The sequence below is a fragment of the Syngnathus floridae genome, chromosome 17, assembly GCF_059516105.1.
Source record: "Syngnathus floridae isolate MCC-2025c chromosome 17, RoL_Sflo_1.0, whole genome shotgun sequence".
In the NCBI taxonomy this organism is placed as follows: Eukaryota; Metazoa; Chordata; class Actinopteri; order Syngnathiformes; family Syngnathidae; genus Syngnathus; species Syngnathus floridae.
The window spans coordinates 79,948-100,403 of record NC_142429.1 but is presented as its reverse complement, the minus strand read 5'-3'; the positions used below and the strand labels follow the sequence as shown (position 1 = coordinate 100,403).

At 45.1% G+C, this 20,456-nt stretch overlaps 1 protein-coding gene and 1 long non-coding RNA gene across 2 annotated transcripts; both read right to left on the bottom strand.

The window, feature by feature from the left end:
• Nucleotides 1–6,014: 6,014 nt before the first annotated feature.
• On the bottom strand, nt 6,015–6,626 carry LOC148383082 (janus kinase and microtubule-interacting protein 3-like). Its single transcript, XM_088357001.1, has 3 exons — nt 6,559–6,626; nt 6,276–6,338; nt 6,015–6,189 (listed from the first exon to the last, which is right to left on the bottom strand). The coding sequence occupies exons 1-3, from the start codon at nt 6,616–6,618 to the stop codon at nt 6,064–6,066; spliced, it is 249 nt and encodes an 82-aa protein (XP_088213127.1). The 5' UTR covers nt 6,619–6,626; the 3' UTR covers nt 6,015–6,063.
• Nucleotides 6,627–6,996: 370 nt separating this feature from the next.
• Nucleotides 6,997–7,624, bottom strand: LOC148383081 (uncharacterized). Its single transcript, XR_015853186.1, has 3 exons — nt 7,411–7,624; nt 7,256–7,326; nt 6,997–7,119 (listed from the first exon to the last, which is right to left on the bottom strand). It is a non-coding gene; the product is annotated as an uncharacterized LOC148383081 (long non-coding RNA).
• Between the last annotated feature and the right edge of the window lie 12,832 nt (nt 7,625–20,456).

Below are 20,456 nucleotides of genomic sequence, written 5' to 3'. Positions count from 1 at the left end.
AATTCCAAATTTCACCACATGATGGTGCCCAATTTTGACTTCATAGGACATATTAAACACTTAGCTTGTTATTATGTTCAAGGTAATCAGATTTGTTTATCATTCTAATGGCCTCTTCAAAACTATTCTGGATTACTACTTTGGATCTATTCTACATTACTTGGCAACAACATACTCTGTAACAGATTAGGCAGTATAATCACATATGTTAACTTGAGAGTGCCCACACTCAATCTACTTATCGTGATGTGTTAAATCAATTACTGTTAGACATTATTTGTCTGATAATCTACCAAATCTTTGAATTGAAGAATTTGTGATTTAATTAATAGCTTGTTCAGGGTAATCAGACTTGTATATAATTCTAATGGCCTTCTTTTGAAAACTATTCTGAATTACAACTTTGGATCTTATATTACTTTGCAACAATCTACTCCGTGACAGATTAGGCAGTATAATCACATATGTTAACTTCAGTGCCCACACTGTATTTATTTATGGTTATTTGTTAAATCAAGTACTGTTAGACATGAAATAGGAAGTGTTTAACATAAATGTTATGGCTACTCACCATTGTAGCTCGCTCCTGGTCAATGATACGAGCCTCTTCTTGCAGTGGAAAACTTGCAGCCAACAAACACCGTGGAACCTAAAGGAATGAAATTAAACATTAACATTTCGCCTCGACCAATTTTCACACGTACAACGCAACGCGGCTACACTTCTGCTATTACAAACGTAAATCTCCTTAAACACAATGAGTGTTACTTACTGTGTACGCTCTAGACGGTCCAGTTGCAAGCAGAAAATAAAGATATTTCTGTTGATAATCGTCGCTGCTCAGTGGCTCACGGCCATCGCGCCAACAGATTTGAATTTTGGCGGAGGTTCGGGCAATTACGTCATATCCGCGGCATTTGACTGCGACGTAATACCCGCTTATCTGAAACGGCAGTTAAAAGTAGAGTTACATCAAGTTTTCTTGGAACCTAAACGAATGAAAGAAAACTATCATTTGGCCACAACCAACATTCACAGATACAACACAACGTGCGGGGTTGAGGTTAAAGATTGAGTGAAGGGCCCTCGTTTTAAACTACTGTTTTGAAAAGGAGTGGGAACAAGTAAGACGTATTTAATTTATTTAATGGGAAGTAGTAAGACTTATTAAATTTATTTAATCTACTTTTCTTCCCAGGCAAAATTTGATGTGCTGCAATTCCAAATTTCCAAAGTGAATGAAGGAATGAAGTCCTTTAAATTATGATTTTGTATAAATACTAGGCATTAACACAAAATCGACGGCACAAAATGGGCAGACTTTACTTGTTTGAAAAGGACTGGTTACAAGACAGACTTTTTTAATTTATTTAATGGGAAGAAGACTTATTTAGTTTAATTGATCTATTTTTGTTCCCTGCCAAAATTCGATTTGCTGCAATTCCAAATTTCCAAAGTGAATGAAGGAAAGAAGTCGTTTAAATTATGATTTTGTTTAAATACTAGGCATAGACACAAAATCTACGGCACAAAATGGGCAGACTTTACTTGTTTGAAGAGGACTGGTTACAAGACAGACTTTTCTGATTTATTTAATGGGAAGAGGACTTATTTAGTTTATTTAATCTATTTTTGTTCCCTGGCAAAATTGGATTTGCTGAAATTGTATTTTGCCAAATCTCGATTTGAGACCTGATAGGAAGTATTAAACGCTTAGTTAAATCAATACAAGTTGGTAAGAAGAGCGAGTAATGTTGGTTGAACCGATGAATGAAGGTTGAAAGCAATTTAAATTATGACTTTGTATAAATACTAGATATTAACAGAACATCTACTGCGCAAAATGGGCAGAGTTTACTTGTTTGAGAAGGAGTGGCTTATTCAAAACTAAGATTTATGTAATCTGTTTGTTCCCAGGCAAAATTGGATGTGATGCAATTCCAAATTTCACCACATGATGGTGCCCAATTTTGACTTCATAGGACATATTAAACACTTAGCTTGTTATTATGTTCAAGGTAATCAGATTTGTTTATCATTCTAATGGCCTCTTCAAAACTATTCTGGATTACTACTTTGGATCTATTCTACATTACTTGGCAACAACATACTCTGTAACAGATTAGGCAGTATAATCACATATGTTAACTTGAGAGTGCCCACACTCAATCTACTTATCGTGATGTGTTAAATCAATTACTGTTAGACATTATTTGTCTGATAATCTACCAAATCTTTGAATTGAAGAATTTGTGATTTAATTAATAGCTTGTTCGGGGTAATCAGACTTGTATATAATTCTAATGGCCTTCTTTTGAAAACTATTCTGAATTACAACTTTGGATCTTATATTACTTTGCAACAATCTACTCGGTGACAGATTAGGCAGTATAATCACATATGTTAACTTCAGTGCCCACACTGTATTTATTTATGGTTATTTGTTAAATCAAGTACTGTTAGACATGAAATAGGAAGTGTTTAACATAAATGTTATGGCTACTCACCATTGTAGCTCGCTCCTGGTCAATGATATGAGCCTCTTCTTGCAGTGGAAAACTTGCAGCCAACAAACACCGTGGAACCTAAAGGAATGAAATTAAACATTAACATTTCGCCCGGACCAACATTCACACGTACAACGCAACGCGGCTACACTTCTGCTATTACAAACGTAAATCTCCTTAAACACAACGAGTGTTACTTACCGTGTACGCTCTAGGCAAAATTGGATGTGATGCAATTCCAAATCTATCTGAAACGGCAGTTAAAAGTAGAGTTACATCAAGTTTTCTTTTTTAATCAACACAATCATTTACAACCGTTGACCAGAAAGAATCGTCGAAATTCGACGTCCCCCACAAACGCCACGCTCACTCGCTTTTCAGGGCAACAAAAGTACTTCTTTTTAAAAACGATGAGTTGTACTTACCGTGTACGCTCTGGACGGTCCAGTTGCAAGCAGAAAATAAAAATATTTCTCTTGTTAGTCGTATGTTACCATCCGCTGTGTCTTTGTCAACATCGCCGCCATTTTCCTACTTCCTGCTGCGAGCCACGCCCACGGATTTAAATTTGGGCGGAAGCTCTTTCCATTGGCGTCGTTTTCGCGTATAGCAAATCCGATTGGTTGGGAAGGGGGCACGGTTATGCAGCCGAGGAGTCCTGTGATCGGTGGGATGTAAAGTAGGCGTCGACGTCACGTCCGCGTCACGTGACCACGACGTGGCAGACGTCAAATAGCAACCGCTGTTTTGTTTAGTAGACTTACAGTTGTTATGCATTGACATAATGGCGCACACACCAAATAGATTTAAATAAATTAAATAATTCTTCTGCCCACTCTCTTTTAAACAAGTTAACTCTCCCCGCGGATTTGAATTCCGGCGAAAGTTACGCCCATCGACGTCACGTATGTCACGTGACCACGACGTGGCAGATGTCATATAGCAACCGCTGTTTTGTTTAGTAGATTTACAGTTGTTATGCATTGGCATAATGGTGTGCACTCAAAATAGATTTAAATAAATTAAATATTTCTTCTGCCTACTCCCTTTTAAACAAGTTAACTCTGCCCACGTCCATTGACGTCTTGTCTGCGTCACGTGACCACGACGTAGCGACGTCATATAGTAACCGCTGTTTTGACCAGTAGACTTAGTTATTATGCGTTGACATAATGGCGCACTGGTTAGCATGGCCACCTCTTAAGCATGATGATGCGGGTTCGACGCCTGATCAATGTTAGCATGGAGTGAGCTGAAGTGCATGGCGCTGAAGATTTGAATCTTTGAAATGCGCTGAGGTCTGACATATCAGGCAGAATGGTTTGCCATCACGTTCAACAAAAAATAGAAACTTTCCCACTCTGATTAAAACGTCCTGTGTTCATCTACGTATTTTTGTTTTGCTGTGCATCTTTTCCCTGCCATTTCGAGAGCCCAATTGACACTCATAGTTTAAAGAAATGTGTTTGCCCATCCTACTTTGTGGAATTTCACCACATGCGCTTTTGACCAAAATACCAAATTGAACTCAAGTGAAGCCAACACGCACAACCCCCCCCCCCCCCCCCCCCCCCACACACACACACACAAATGTTGATATGAACATAAAAGAGCCGCATGCGGTTCGGGAGTTGCGGCTTGGCCAAACCTGTACTATACAACTTTATTTGTATAAAATTTTCACAACAGCTGTCACACAAACAAAGCGGGAAAAACCGAAGACGTGCGTGTTCCGCCCACGCTGGATTTATTTGCACCTTTGAAAAGACACCGTATTGCCGCAGATGTGGCAAAGAGTACTTTTGGGCATCTGAGACGGAAGGATGTCCAAAGCATCACGTCACCTGCTCTGGTAGGCATGGTGGTGGGACGTTGAGGTCAACCGCTTTGGGGTTGGCTGACTCTTTGATCGCAGGATGCCACACACTTGAAGACAGAAGCAGAAAAGCAGAGCTAAATGCAAAATGTACTCACCGGTGACTCCAATTTTTTTCCCCCCTGAAGAAACAGCTGGACGGGTGGCCCCGGCTGGCCAGTGGGACTCTTGTTATTCTGACCCTTTTTAGTGCGCGTTTGGGGCAACAACCGTTTTTTGTGGCGCTCTCTTCTGGTTCAAAAGTGCCCTGCATGTGAATTTGCTTTTCCTGCCTTCTGATTGGATGAGCGCCGGTGTGACGCGGTGCCTCTGTCACCGTGGCGGGGGGTATACGTTGGCATCGGAGCGTCTGCCAACGTCTGAGACCGGCTGGCAGTGTATCGGAGGTGTCGAGTGCGGTGCCGCTGGAGCTCACTCACCAGCTGGTGTTAGGGCCACAGAATGAAGGCCAAGGAGAAGAATAGAAAGAGAAACAGAAACTTCTCCTCCAATTGTTTGATTTGTCTCTTCTGAGCTTCGATGAATTCTTTCAGCTCTTTGTTCCTCTAGGACGGACAAATGGAAAGTGGCATTCAAAAGCCAGTAAGCGTGCAAGTAAGTGCCGGGCTGGCTTTGGGCCCTTACCTGTTGCGCGCTGTGCAGCAGATCCATTCTCTCTTGGAGGATGCAAGCGTCGCGCTCCCTCAACTCGCACATCAGGGCTCGCTTCCATTGGTCCACGGCGCTCCTAAGCTCTTCTCTCTGATCCGCCGTCAGCACGTCATTCACGCCAGCGTGGCTGGCTTTTTCGCCGTCCGTGGCGGGGCAGTCCCGCTGCGGTAGCGCCTCGTACAACATGGCCTCCAGCTCCAGGATCCTCTGGGCCGCAATCCTCGTCCATCAGTGGTCCGGCGGGAGATTTGAGGGCGGCTTACCTTATGAGCCTGGTCCATGGAACACTTCCTGAAGTCCAACTCTTCATCCAGGTAGCCCTTCTGCTTGCAGAACATATCCTAGCACAGCTCAAGGTCAGAATTGTTGGGGCACATTGCCGGAGTTCCCCTTGGCTGATGTCGCGTGTCTGTCTACCTTCTCACTTTCAATGTCCAACATCTTCTGTTGAAGTGCTGACTTGGTCACTTTGATGTATTCTAACCACTGAGGAAAGGCTGCTGTCACATAAGCAGAATGCGAGAGCGTGCGTGGACGTGCGCGTTACCTTCTCGGCTAGGGTGAGAAGGGTCCTGGCGTGAATCACGACCACCTGCTCCTCGTTGGTGAGATTCTGCAAGAGCCCAAAGGCACAGCGTCAACAAGCTTCTTTCAGCGCAAAGCCTTCCAAAAGTCACATTTGAGCCGCCGAGTCTCGTGGAGTGCGAACATAAGGAGTTCGACATACACTTACGGCGTTATAGCCCAGGATGTCCAGCTTCTTCATCAGATCACTGATGACGATGTCCGGGGGAAAGGCGCAAGGAGCAATGTAAGGTGTTCTGGGACCTCGGGTTAAGGTTAGGGTTGCGAGGGACGCCTTACGTACGCTCACGCCCTCGGCCTCGCAGTAGATCTGCAAAGGGCTGAGGCCGTCTGGGAAACGGACTTGCAGAAACTTCAAGACGGGGGAGCGCCACTCCCTCTCCTGAAAGGCAGAGGCATGCATCCGTCCGTCCGTCCGTCCGTCCGTCCGTCACATCTCTGGCCTCAACACGCTTGTGCGAGTCTTCCCACCTCCAGCTCCAGGATGCGGAACTCAAGCAGTTCGTTTTGGTCTCGGATATCCTGGATGTGCTCTTTCAGACGCGCTTCTTCCGCCTCCATCCACCTGACCTGAAAAGACAGTCAGACCTCATCTGCGGGGCTTCCCGACAGGTGTGACGCCAAGCGACTCCGCCCAGCGCCTTTCTTTCCGTCACCTTTTCGGCCAACTGCTGATTGCTCTGACGCAGCAGCTGCTTCTCCTCCACCCACTTGACATTCTAGAAGAGACAAACGCGTGGACAGCTTTGGAATGTTGTGTCATTTTCATCCACAAATTCTTTGGTTGACTGGAAAATGACATTTGCTTTTCTCCGCATTTTCCCAGCCACGTTCGGGGGGGGGGGGGGGGGGGGTTGGTCCAGTAATGCCAGACGGATGAGTGACTGAAGAATGTAGCTATTTTGTCTGAGAAAAAGGTGTGCTCATTGATGAGCTTACCTGTCCTTGTTGCTTCAGCGCTGACTCCAGATCTGCTACTCTGCTTTGATAGTGACCCATTTCTACCATCAGCTTTTCTCTGGTCTGAAAGGAGGAGGAGGGAGGCTCCTCCTCCTCCTTTCAGACCAGAGAACACCCGAGGCTGGGTGAGAACGGGGAGGCTGCGACCCGGCCGGGGGTTGCGGGAAGGGGCGCCACCTTGATCTCCTTCTCGGCGTCGTAGTCCCCTTTCGCTGGTCTGGGCTAGCAGAGCGTAGGCTCGTTGCAGCGCTTGATATTCTTGCGTCAGCTGGCGGTAGCGAAGCTCCGCCTCTTCATGCACACACCAATGCAACACAGCACTAGTACCAGAATCAGTCAGACCGGCGACAAAGCACCCGCGACGCAAAGACGAGTCCGATTCCAGGCTGAAGAGGAATGTTTGGTGCCAATACGCTGGCAGAAATGGCGGGCTACCTCTTCGGGTTCCGTGTCGGGGGTTCTGTCGGTGTGAAAAGACAAGGACGATCCGTCCGAGTCCACCAACACGTCTTCGTCGTAGCCGTAAAATGTTTCGATGACCTGCGGGCGCGGAAGCAAACATCTCTCTGAACAAACTGAAGCGACACCTCACGATGAATCGACGAGAGGAACGATAGCGAGAAAAAGGCCATTTCATCTTGCGCAACACCAAGCAGCCGCAAACAAACAGACTCACCTTGCAGGACCTCACGCTTTGTTCCTCCTCAGAGATTCTCGACGTCGGTATCGTAGCAGCAAATCTCTCTCCTGTCGACACAAATAATCCGCCTTTGAGATTCTTTGGATGCAAAGGGAACGAACGGCTCCGGCGCAGAAACAAACGCGACTCACAATGACATTTCTGACATGAGCTCCTGTCTCCAGAGCCTGAAAAACACGTCACCGGCGATGATTGGAGGGACGCTCGTCTTTTCCAAAAGTGACAACTACAGGGTGTGTCAGGGTTTTCCAGATTATCTTTATCGTATCATTGTGTTGCTTTGACTTTGACTGCGACCTGTAATAAATAATATTATTTATCCCTTATTTATCCCTATCGCTTATCCCTTCCTACACAAAGTCGTAAAACACCCCTTGCTATGTTTTGACTAGAGGTCAAGGGCTTCCTCTATTCAATCCACTCTTACACCCACCCTGTTTCTCTTAATTAAAATGCTCGTGCAGGAGCCGAGAGTCAGACTTCATTCGTACAACGGATGGACTCTCCACCTGCAGGTGTCCAAAAGAACTTACTTGTCTCCCGTGTGGTTCTTGCAAAATAAGTTGGAGCGAGCGCAACTCTAACAGGGTGCATTTTGCCACTAGCTGCCTACGGACAATGACGTCGCGCTCGCGGCTCATGGTTGACGGGCTGAGCAGCCGGGCAAGTCCGTCGTTTTCAGCGCACAGCGAGTGGCAAAGGCGCTGACAAAACGGGAGCTTTGAGCTGCTGAAAACGGCAAAACAAGTCTAAAGCGTGTTCAAACGCGTGCGCACAATGCTCCTGCTTGAAAGGTCGGAATTTAAGGGGCCAATTTTTTGGATGGCGGCCGCCGGCCAAGCTTTGGACGGAAAAGGTTTCCTGGCGACAGCGAGCGAGCGCGGCGCTGCCGTACGTGCACCGAGTCGCCTGCCTGAAGACCTTGGACAAGTCGTCGATGATGTGCCGCTGCTCCACAACTTGAAGGAACTCCATTTCACCGTCCTGCTGGCCGCAACCGCGGTCCAGGTCATTGAGCGAACTAGGCCTTCTCTGTGGAACACAAATGCAGTGGACTCTGTTGGCACGCCGCCGTTGTCCGCGTCGACTTACCAAGCTTGCCATCTCCTCGTTCTCCTGGGTGACAAAGCGCACTTTGTTTTCAAGGCGACACAGCACCAGCGAGAGTTCTTCATTCTTCCTGCTCAGGCGTTTGTTTTTGTACAGGAGTGGCAGAAACTGGCTTTCTGTTTCTCTCAGTCGCTTTAGCTGCAAGCATGAAGTGCGGGATGTGAAAGACGCACAACACGCGGGCCAGAACGTATCCATTCCTTTTGCATCGGTTTGAACGGAATCGTGGCTTTGGCTCCCAATAAAAGACATCTACCAGGCAACCGACTCGCCGCGCCGCTCAACTAATAAGCAAGCGCAATGGGTGCCTCGCTGGATGGCGCGCATCAAACGTAGCGCAAACCTTCAAGCGTGCCGTCAATAAATTACCAGTTCATTGCGCTCTTCAGAAAGCAGGGCGTTTCGATCCTCCAGTTTCCTGATGACTGCGCTGAGCTCAGCGATTTTCAGATGAAACCGTCGCGTGTCCCGATCCTCCTGAGACTGAAAACGCCCCGCAACACACACACACAAGCACTCGTTCAAAGTTCAAAACTGTTTTTGTGCTACCTTCCTCCAGCAACGAACTAAGTCATGCGTACTGCAAGTGTGTGATGAGGTGGCTTACGCAATGAAGAGGATTGCTAGTAGCGGCGTTGACCCCACTTCCAGGGTAGTTTAGGCCCGCCCTTTGGGAATCCCTCAGGGCAGCGATCTGCTGCTCGGCAGCCTGAGTCTGCAGCTGAAGGCGGTGGACGTGGCCGGCCCCAGGGCTTCATCCAAAACACTAACCGCTCTGTCTTTCAGCTTGATCTCATCCGTCTGGATGTACAAACGGGGAGCGCTCAGGCAGGCGGGCAAACTCATTTGCCAGAATTGTGACAAAAACAAAGAGAGCAACCGGCCAATTTTTTTCTGGAATCGACTAGAACACCTTTGCTGTGACAAAAGCGAAGCGAGCAACCGGACATTTTCTTCTTGTGAAATAGAATAGAATAGAATGCCTTAGGTGTCATTGCACTGCAGGTATACAACGAAATTGGGAACATAGCCACGCACCGCGCATCTGATCAGTCCTACCAGTCGGCGGATCTCCCTCTCGCAGTCTCTCTTGGTTCGGCTCAGCTCCTCCCGATGCTGGTGATGAGCCGATCGGAGCTCGGCCGCTCGGGACTGCCAGGCCTGCTGGGCCGCTGCCAGGGCTTCTTCCGCGCTCCTGGTGGAGGCGACACCGCTCGGTCTCCCGACACCGCCGCGTCTCCTCCACCTCCGCCAGCAAAGCGCCCCCCCTCCTCACCTGAGCAGACATTGCGCCACACCGGGCCGTTGAGACCGCAACGGAGCGCCGCGACGCTTACTGGGGACAAGCTACACAATACGGTAGCGGCCGCATCGAAGCCCGACGTGGCGTGCGGATAGTCAGACACGGATAGAGCGGATCACCTTGTCCATGGAGCCGTCCCTCAGGCTGAGGACCAAGGCATTCAGTCGCTGGATCTCTCCATCTTTGATTTTGATCACTCTCATCAGCTCCATTTCATGCTGCCGCAGTAATGTCTCCCTGGTAATGGCTAACTCTTTCTGCTTCTCCTCATGGAGTTTGCTTTTGAGTTCCGTCATGGCGGCGGTGGCACGGTGGTGCTCCGCCCGCAGGTCCTGACTTCTCTCTCTCTCCAGACAGCTGACCTGACATGACTTAGACTTAGACAAACTTTATTGTCATCTTGTCTGCACATGGTGCATACAAAACGAAATTCCGTTGCATACGTCTTACAACAAAGTAGTGATATTGCAGTTGAATAGAAGTAACATATCCTATGAAAATATATATATATACATATATACTATATATATATATATATATATATATATATATTAAAAATAAGTATAAAGTGCAGCAGTGATAATTATGCAATAGTGCAAGTAGGCAAAACAGTATTCAAGAGTGTGCAGAGGAATGCTAAACCATGTATTAAACTTCTATTTAAAGGGTTTATACAAGTTCAGTAAAGTTGGTAGTGCGAGATAGTGCAAGATAGAGGTCCGTAGTGTCATAAAGTACAGTTCTGTGAATGTGTGATGCAGAGTTCAGTTTAGAGCTCAACAGTTCTAGTGTTCAACAGTCTGATGACAGCAGGGAAAAAGCTGTTGCAGAACCTGGTGGACCTGCAGCGGATGCTGCAAACCTCTTCCCAGAGGGCAGCAGGGAGAACAGTCCATGGTGGGGGTGTGATGGGTCATTGATGATGTTACGGGCACGGGACATGCAGCGCTGAGATGAAATGTCCTGAATGGAGGGAAGAGGAGCCCCTATGATCCTCTCTGCTGTCCTCACCACTCTCCTCACATTCTTCCAATCGGAGGCGGTGCAGCCTCCACACCACACAGAGAGACAGCTTGTCAGAATGCTCTCTATGGTGCTCCTGTAGAACGTCCTCATGATGGGTGGGGGCAGGTGGGCTCTCCTCATCCTCCGCAGGAAGTACAAGCGCTTCTGTGCCCTCTTGACCAGTGCCGTAGTGTTCATAGTCCAGGTGAGGTCTTCTGTGATGTGGACCCCCAGGAATTTGGTGGTGCTGACCACCTCCACAGCTGAGCTGTTGATGATCAGTGGAGCGTGGTGAGGCTGTTTTTTCCTGAAGTCGACGATGATCTCCTTCATCTTCTCCTCATTCAGGATCAGGCTGTTTTCTCTGCACCAGCCCACCAGCTGCTCCACCTCCTCTCTGTAGTCCAGGTCGTTGTTGTCTCTGATGAGCCCCACCACCGTTGTGTCGTCTGCTGACTTCACGATGTGATTGGTGGTGAACCTGAGGACGCAGTCGTGTGTCATCAGGGTGCACAGCAGGGGGCTCAGGACGCAGCCCTGAAGGGAGCCTGTGCTGAGGGTGATGACATCAGAGGTGTTCTGTCCGACCCGGACTGACTGAGGTCTGTTGGTGAGGAAGTCTAGCAGCCAGTTGCGAAGGGGGGTGTTGAAGCCCAGGTGTTCCAATTTTCCTACCAGATGCTGTGGGATGATGGTGTTAAACGCTGAGCTGAAGTCCAGGAACAGCCTCCGCACATGGGTGTTCTTCTCCTCCAGGTGAGCCAGGCTCAGGTGAAGAACGGAGGAGATGGCGTCCTGAGTGGAGCGGTTTTGCCGGTCGGCAAACTGGAACGGGTCAAATAATAGGGGGAGTCTGGAAACGATGTGACCTTTAAGCAGCCTTTCGAAGCACTTCATCATAACCGGAGTCAGTGCAACAGGCCGGTAATCATTAAATGAGGTGATTTGAGGTTTCTTTGGCACCGGAATGATGGAGGCAGTCTTAAAGCACGCCGGCACTGTGGCTTGGCCCAGCGAGGTGTTAAAAATGTCTGTGATGACCCCAGCCAGATGACTTGCACATTCCCTGAACACACGCCCAGGAATGTTGTCGGGGCCAGGGGCCTTACAGGGGTTGACTCTCCTCAGGGTCTTCAACACATCGGCGGAGTCAAGGCAGAGTACCTCCTCTTCCTGATGGGGGACAGTTTTAACTGCTGGAGTGCCGTTTAGTGCCTCGAACCTCCCAAAGAAGTTATTTAGACCATTTAGAAAGTCAGCATCAACTACACCCACCGGGGGGGGGGGAGGGTGAGTTGTAGTCTGTAATCGCCCGTATGCCTTGCCACATACTCCTGATGTTTTTGACGTCGTGGAAACGATCCTGAAATTTTCGACTGCGGTCTCGCTTCGCTATCCTGATGGCACGGTTCAAGTTGGCTCTCGCTGTCCTCAGTGTCTCCTTGTCGCCAGACTTGAAGGCAGAGTTCCGCGCTCGTAGCGTTTGACGTACCTCCTCAGTCATCCAGGGTCGTTGGTTGCCCCGGGTGATGATATTCTTAGTGGTGCTGACGTCCTCGGTGCATTTGTTGATGTAGGCTGACACAGTCATGGCACACGCATGTCTAATCTACATCGGGAAAACTGGGAGGGAGGGAGGCAGGCAGGGAGGCAGGCAGGGAGGCAGGCAGGGAGGCAGGCAGTGTCTGTCTGTTGAGGTTTTCACCTTGTTCTTCTCCTGCTGAAGTTCTAACTGGACGTCCATCAGTTTGGTTCTCAGCTCGTCATTGGCGGCCTGAAGGGCGTCCGTTCGCTCCGCCTTGGCCCGCCCTGCCGGAGCTCGTTTGGACATCTCTTACTCGAGTCTCGCCCGGTCGTCAGTCAGAGATCACAACATTTGTACCTGGAGAGCACAAACGCAGCGCTGTTTTCCACTGGCTTCGAACTCAACTTCAATCGGTACCGTAACTTACAACATCATAAACATAGAACTAGCTTGACTTATTCATTGAATAAATGCATTTGGTTCTTCAAAACTGCATCACGCAACATAGCGTGACCGAGACGGCCGTTATCCACCTGCGTGAAGTTATTTGGTGAAATGAATGAGATGTTTAAGACACCATCGTTCTGTCTCTATGTAGATGAAGGTAAATAATCGATTGCTGAAGGTCCAAAGGTGTTGTGATAAACAAATAAACATATTAGTGATTAGTGACATATTTGTGATAAACATATTAGGCAGGATAATCACATATGTTAACGTGACTGCCCACACTGTATTTATTTATGGTTATTTGTTAAATCGAGTACTGTTAGACATGAAATAGGAAGTGTTTAACATAAATGGAAGACGAAAGGGGTACTCACCATTGTAGCTCCTGCTGGTCAATGATACGAGCCTCTTCTTGCAGTGGAAAACATACAGCCAACAAACACCGTGGAACCTAAAGGAATGAAATTAAACATTAACATTTAGCCTCAACCAACATTCACAGATACAACGCAACGCAAACTACACAAACGTAAATCTTTATAAACACAATGAGTTGTACTTACCGTGTACGCTCTAGACGGTCCACTTGCAAGCGGAAAATAAAGATATTTCTGTTGATAATCGTCGTGTTTGTATCCTGTGTCTCGCTCAAGGCCATTGCGCCCACAGATTTGAATTTTGGCGAGAGTTCAGCCTATTGACGTCATTTCCGCGGTGTAATACCCGCATATCTGAAACGGCAAAGTTAAGAGTAGAGTTAAATAAAGTTTTTAGTCAACGCAATAATTTACAACCGTTGACCAGTCGAAATAATCGTCGAAATTTGGCGTCTGTGGCTGGAAGCAGACGCCGAGTTCGACATTCCTCCCAAACGCCACACTCCCTCGCTTTTCAGGGCTAAAAAAAAACAGTTGGAATTACCTTGTACGCTCTAGACGGTCAAGTTGCAAGCTGAAAACAAAAATATTTGCCTTGTTAGTCATCGTGTTACTAACAGCTGTGTCTTGTTTGCCAGAACTGCCGCTTTCCTACTTCCTGTTGCAAGCCACGCCCACGGATTATAATTTTGCCGTGAGTTCCGCCTATTGACGTCATGTCCGCGTCACATGACTGCGACGTAATATTATCGAAAACTGTTTGTGCGGTATTGTGTTGTTCTGTGCGGTATTGTGTTATTCTGTGCGGCGTCGTGTTGTTCTGTGCGGCGTCGTGTTGTTCAGTGCGACGTCGTGTTGTTCAGTGCGGCATGGTGTTGTTCAGTGCGGCATGGTGTTGTTCAGTGCGGCATAATGTTCAGTGCGGCATGGTGTTGTTCAGTGCGGGATGGTGTTGTTCAGTGCAGGATGGTGTTGTTCAGTGCGGCATGGTGTTGTTCAGTGCGGAATGGTGTTGTTCAGTGCGGCATGGTGTTGTTCAGTGCGGCATGGTGTTGTTCAGTGCAGGATGGTGTTGTTCAATGCGGAATGGTGTTGTTCAGTGCGGGATGGTGTTGTTCAGTGCAGGATGGTGTTGTTCAGTGCGGCATGGTGTTGTTCAATGCGGCATGGTGTTGTTCAGTGCAGGATGGTGTTGTTCAGTGCGGCATGGTGTTGTTCAATGCGGCATGGTGTTGTTCAATGCGGCATGGTGTTGTTCAGTGCGGCATGGTGTTGTTCAGTGCGGCATGGTGTTGTTCAGTGCAGCGTAATGTTGTTCAGTGCGGCATGGTGTTGTTCAGTGCGGAATGGTGTTGTTCAGTGCGGCATGGTGTTGTTCAGTGCAGGATGGTGTTGTTCAGTGCGGCATGGTGTTGCTCAGTGCGGCATGGTGTTGTTCAGTGCGGGATGGTGTTGTTCATTGCGGCATGGTGTTGTTCAGTGCGGCATGGTGTTGTTCAGTGCGGGATGGTGTTGTTCATTGCGGCATGGTGTTGTTCAGTGCGGCATGGTGTTGTTCAGTGCGGCATGGTGTTGTTCAGTGCGGGATGGTGTTGTTCAGTGCAGGATGGTGTTGTTCAGTGCGGCATGGTGTTGTTCAGTGCGGCATGGTGTTGTTCATTTCGGCATAATGTTGTTCAGTGCGGCATAATGTTGTTTAGTGCGGCATGGTGTTGTTCAGTGCGGGATGGTGTTGTTCAGTGCGTTATAATGTTGTTCAGTGCGGCATGGTGTTGTTCAGTGCGGCATGGTGTTGTTCAGTGCGGCATGGTGTTGTTCAGTGCGGCATAATGTTGTTCAGTGCGGCATAATGTTGTTCAGTGCGGCATGGTGTTGTTCAGTGCGGGATGGTGTTGTTCAGTGCGGGATGGTGTTGTTCAGTGCGGCATGGTGTTCAATGCGGAATGGTGTTGTTCAGTGCAGGATGGTGTTGTTCAGTGCGGCATGGTGTTGTTCAGTGCGGCATAATGTTGTTCAGTGCGGCATGGTGTTGTTCAGTGCGGCATGGTGTTGTTCAGTGCGGCATGGTGTTGTTCAGTGCGGCATAATGTTGTTCAGTGCGGCATGGTGTTGTTCAGTGCGGCATGGTGTTGTTCAGTGCGGCATAATGTTCAGTGCGGCATAATGTTGTTCAGTGCGGCATGGTGTTGTTCAGTGCGGGATGGTGTTGTTCAGTGCAGGATGGTGTTGTTCAGTGCGGCATGGTGTTCAGTGCGGGATGGTGTCTTTCAGTGCGGCATGGTGTCGTTCAGTGCGGCATGGTGTCTTTCAGTGCGGCATGGTGTCGTTCAGTGAGGCATGGTGTTGTTCAGTGCGGCATGGTGTTGTTTAGTGCGGCATGGTGTTGTTCAGTGCGGGATGGTGTTGTTCAGTGTGGCATGGTGTTCAGTGCGGCATGGTGTTGTTCAGTGCGGTATCGTGTTGTTCAGTGCGGTATCGTGTTTCTCAGTGCGGTATCGTGTTGTTCAGTGCAGTATCGTTGTGTTGTTCGTATTGTGTTTAACACTTAGCCTCTAACACTTAGCCTCTAACACTTAGCCTCTAGCATCTAGAAGGTAAATAAATAGGAAGGAAGGACTCACCGGTGACGTCTTCGCCCACGTCCAAGCGTTGTACTTTGTATTTTCATCCTTCTGACAGTGGAAAACATAGCCAACAAACACCGTGGAACCTAAACGAATGAAAGAAAACTATCATTTGGCCACAACCAACATTCACAGATACAACACAATGTGACGTGCGGGGTTGAGGTTAAAGGTTGAGTGAAGGGCCCTCGTTTTAAACTACTTTTTTGAAAAGGATTGGGAACAAGTAAGACGTATTTAATTTATTTAATGGGAAGTAGTAAGAGCTATTGAATTTAATCTATGTATTATATTCTATTGTATTGTATTCTGTTGTATTCTTTTGGATTGTATTCACACTAACCCCACTAAAACTTCAGCCCACAAAAACTCGCCTCTGGCGCCTAGCCTCTGGCACTTAGCCTCTAACACTTAGCCTCTAACACTTAGCCTTTAACACTTAGCCTTTAACACTTAGCCTTTAACACTTAGCCTAGAAGGTGAATAAATAGGGTTAAAGGTTGAGTGAAGGGACCTCGTTTTAAACTACTTTTTTGTAAAGGAGTGGGAACAAGTAAGACGTATTTAATTTATTTAATGGGAAGTAGTAAGACTTATTAAATTTATTTAATCTACTTTTCTTCCCAGGCAAAATTTGATGTGCTGCAATTCCAAATTTCCAAAGTGAATGAAGGAATGAAGTCCTTTAAATTATGATTTTGTATAAATACTAGGCATTAACACAAAATCGACGGCACAAAATGGGCAGACTTTACTTGTTTGAAAAGGACTGGTTACAAGACAGACTTTTTTAATTTATTTAATGGGAAGAAGACTTATTTAGTTTAATTGATCTATTTTTGTTCCCTGGCAAAATTCGATTTGCTGCAATTCCAAATTTCCAAAGTGAATGAAGGAAAGAAGTCGTTTAAATTATGATTTTGTTTAAATACTAGGCATAGACACAAAATCTACGGCACAAAATGGGCAGACTTTACTTGTTTGAAGAGGACTGGTTACAAGACAGACTTTTCTGATTTATTTAATGGGAAGAAGACTTATTTAGTTTATTTAATCTATTTTTGTTCCCTGGCAAAATTGGATTTGCTGAAATTGTATTTTGCCAAATCTTGCCTTGAGACCTGATAGGAAGTATTAAACGCTTAGTTAAATCAATACAAGTTGGTAATAAGAGCGAGTAATGTTGGTTGAACCGATGAATGAAGGTTGAAAGCAATTTAAATTATGACTTTGTATAAATACTAGATATTAACAGAACATCTACTGCGCGAAATGGGCAGAGTTTACTTGTTTGAGAAGGAGTGGCTTATTCAAAACTAAGATTTATTTAATCTGTTTGTTCCCAGGCAAAATTGGATGTGATGCAATTCCAAATTTCACCACATGATGGTGCCCAATTTTGACTTCATAGGACATATTAAACACTTAGCTTGTTATTATGTTCAAGGTAATCAGATTTGTTTATTATTCTAATGGCCTCTTCAAAACTATTCTGGATTACTACTTTGGATCTATTCTACATTACTTGGCAACAACATACTCTGTAACAGATTAGGCAGTATAATCATATCTGTTAACTTGAGAGTGCCCACACTCAATCTACTTATCGTGATGTGTTAAATCAATTACTGTTAGACATTATTTGTCTGATAATCTACCAAATCTTTGAATTGAAGAATTTGTGATTTAATTAATAGCTTGTTGTTATGTTAAGGGTAATCAGACTTGTATATAATTCTAATGGCCTTCTTTTGAAAACTATTCTGAATTACAACTTTGGATCTTATATTACTTTGCAACAATCTACTCCGTGACAGATTAGGCAGTATAATCACATATGTTAACTTCAGTGCCCACACTGTATTTATTTATGGTTATTTGTTAAATCAAGTACTGTTAGACATGAAATAGGAAGTGTTTAACATAAATGTTATGGCTACTCACCATTGTAGCTCGCTCCTGGTCAATGATACGAGCCTCTTCTTGCAGTGGAAAACTTGCAGCCAACAAACACCGTGGAACCTAAAGGAATGAAATTAAACATTAACATTTCGCCTCGACCAATTTTCACACGTACAACGCAACGCGGCTACACTTCTGCTATTACAAACGTAAATCTCCTTAAACACAATGAGTGTTACTTACCGTGTACGCTCTAGACGGTCCAGTTGCAAGCAGAAAATAAAGATATTTCTGTTGATAATCGTCGCTGCTCAGTGGCTCACGGCCATCGCGCCAACAGATTTGAATTTTGGCGGAGGTTCGGGCAATTACGTCATATCCACGGCACATGACTGCGACGTAATACCCGCTTATCTGAAACGCCAGTTAAAAGTAGAGTTACATCAAGTTTTCTTGGAACCTAAACGAATGAAAGAAAACTATCATTTGGCCACAACCAACATTCACAGATACAACACAACGTGCGGGGTTGGGGTTAAAGATTGAGTGAAGGGCCCTCGTTTTAAACTACTGTTTTGAAAAGGAGTGGGAACAAGTAAGACGTATTTAATTTATTTAATGGGAAGTAGTAAGACTTATTAAATTTATTTAATCTACTTTTCTTCCCAGGCAAAATTTGATGTGCTGCAATTCCAAATTTCCAAAGTGAATGAAGGAATGAAGTCCTTTAAATTATGATTTTGTATAAATACTAGGCATTAACACAAAATCGACGGCACAAAATGGGCAGACTTTACTTGTTTGAAAAGGACTGGTTACAAGACAGACTTTTTTAATTTATTTAATGGGAAGAAGACTTATTTAGTTTAATTGATCTATTTTTGTTCCCTGCCAAAATTCGATTTGCTGCAATTCCAAATTTCCAAAGTGAATGAAGGAAAGAAGTCGTTTAAATTATGATTTTGTTTAAATACTAGGCATAGACACAAAATCTACGGCACAAAATGGGCAGACTTTACTTGTTTGAAGAGGACTGGTTACAAGACAGACTTTTCTGATTTATTTAATGGGAAGAGGACTTATTTAGTTTATTTAATCTATTTTTGTTCCCTGGCAAAATTGGATTTGCTGAAATTGTATTTTGCCAAATCTCGATTTGAGACCTGATAGGAAGTATTAAACGCTTAGTTAAATCAATACAAGTTGGTAATAAGAGCGAGTAATGTTGGTTGAACCGATGAATGAAGGTTGAAAGCAATTTAAATTATGACTTTGTATAAATACTAGATATTAACAGAACATCTACTGCGCAAAATGGGCAGAGTTTACTTGTTTGAGAAGGAGTGGCTTATTCAAAACTAAGATTTATGTAATCTGTTTGTTCCCAGGCAAAATTGGATGTGATGCAATTCCAAATTTCACCACATGATGGTGCCCAATTTTGACTTCATAGGACATATTAAACACTTAGCTTGTTATTATGTTCAAGGTAATCAGATTTGTTTATCATTCTAATGGCCTCTTCAAAACTATTCTGGATTACTACTTTGGATCTATTCTACATTACTTGGCAACAACATACTCTGTAACAGATTAGGCAGTATAATCACATATGTTAACTTGAGAGTGCCCACACTCAATCTACTTATCGTGATGTGTTAAATCAATTACTGTTAGACATTATTTGTCTGATAATCTACCAAATCTTTGAATTGAAGAATTTGTGATTTAATTAATAGCTTGTTCAGGGTAATCAGACTTGTATATAATTCTAATGGCCTTCTTTTGAAAACTATTCTGAATTACAACTTTGGATCTTATATTACTTTGCAACAATCTACTCCGTGACAGATTAGGCAGTATAATCACATATGTTAACTTCAGTGCCCACACTGTATTTATTTATGGTTATTTGTTAAATCAAGTACTGTTAGACATGAAATAGGAAGTGTTTAACATAAATGTTATGGCTACTCACCATTGTAGCTCGCTCCTGGTCAATGATACGAGCCTCTTCTTGCAGTGGAAAACTTGCAGCCAACAAACACCGTGGAACCTAAAGGAATGAAATTAAACATTAACATTTCGCCTCGACCAATTTTCACACGTACAACGCAACGCGGCTACACTTCTGCTATTACAAACGTAAATCTCCTTAAACACAATGAGTGTTACTTACCGTGTACGCTCTAGACGGTCCAGTTGCAAGCAGAAAATAAAGATATTTCTGTTGATAATCGTCGCTGCTCAGTGGCTCACGGCCATCGCGCCAACAGATTTGAATTTTGGCGGAGGTTCGGGCAATTACGTCATATCCGCGGCATTTGACTGCGACGTAATACCCGCTTATCTGAAACGGCAGTTAAAAGTAGAGTTACATCAAGTTTTCTTGGAACCTAAACGAATGAAAGAAAACTATCATTTGGCCACAACCAACATTCACAGATACAACACAACGTGCGGGGTTGAGGTTAAAGATTGAGTGAAGGGCCCTCGTTTTAAACTACTGTTTTGAAAAGGAGTGGGAACAAGTAAGACGTATTTAATTTATTTAATGGGAAGTAGTAAGACTTATTAAATTTATTTAATCTACTTTTCTTCCCAGGCAAAATTTGATGTGCTGCAATTCCAAATTTCCAAAGTGAATGAAGGAATGAAGTCCTTTAAATTATGATTTTGTATAAATACTAGGCATTAACACAAAATCGACGGCACAAAATGGGCAGACTTTACTTGTTTGAAAAGGACTGGTTACAAGACAGACTTTTTTAATTTATTTAATGGGAAGAAGACTTATTTAGTTTAATTGATCTATTTTTGTTCCCTGCCAAAATTCGATTTGCTGCAATTCCAAATTTCCAAAGTGAATGAAGGAAAGAAG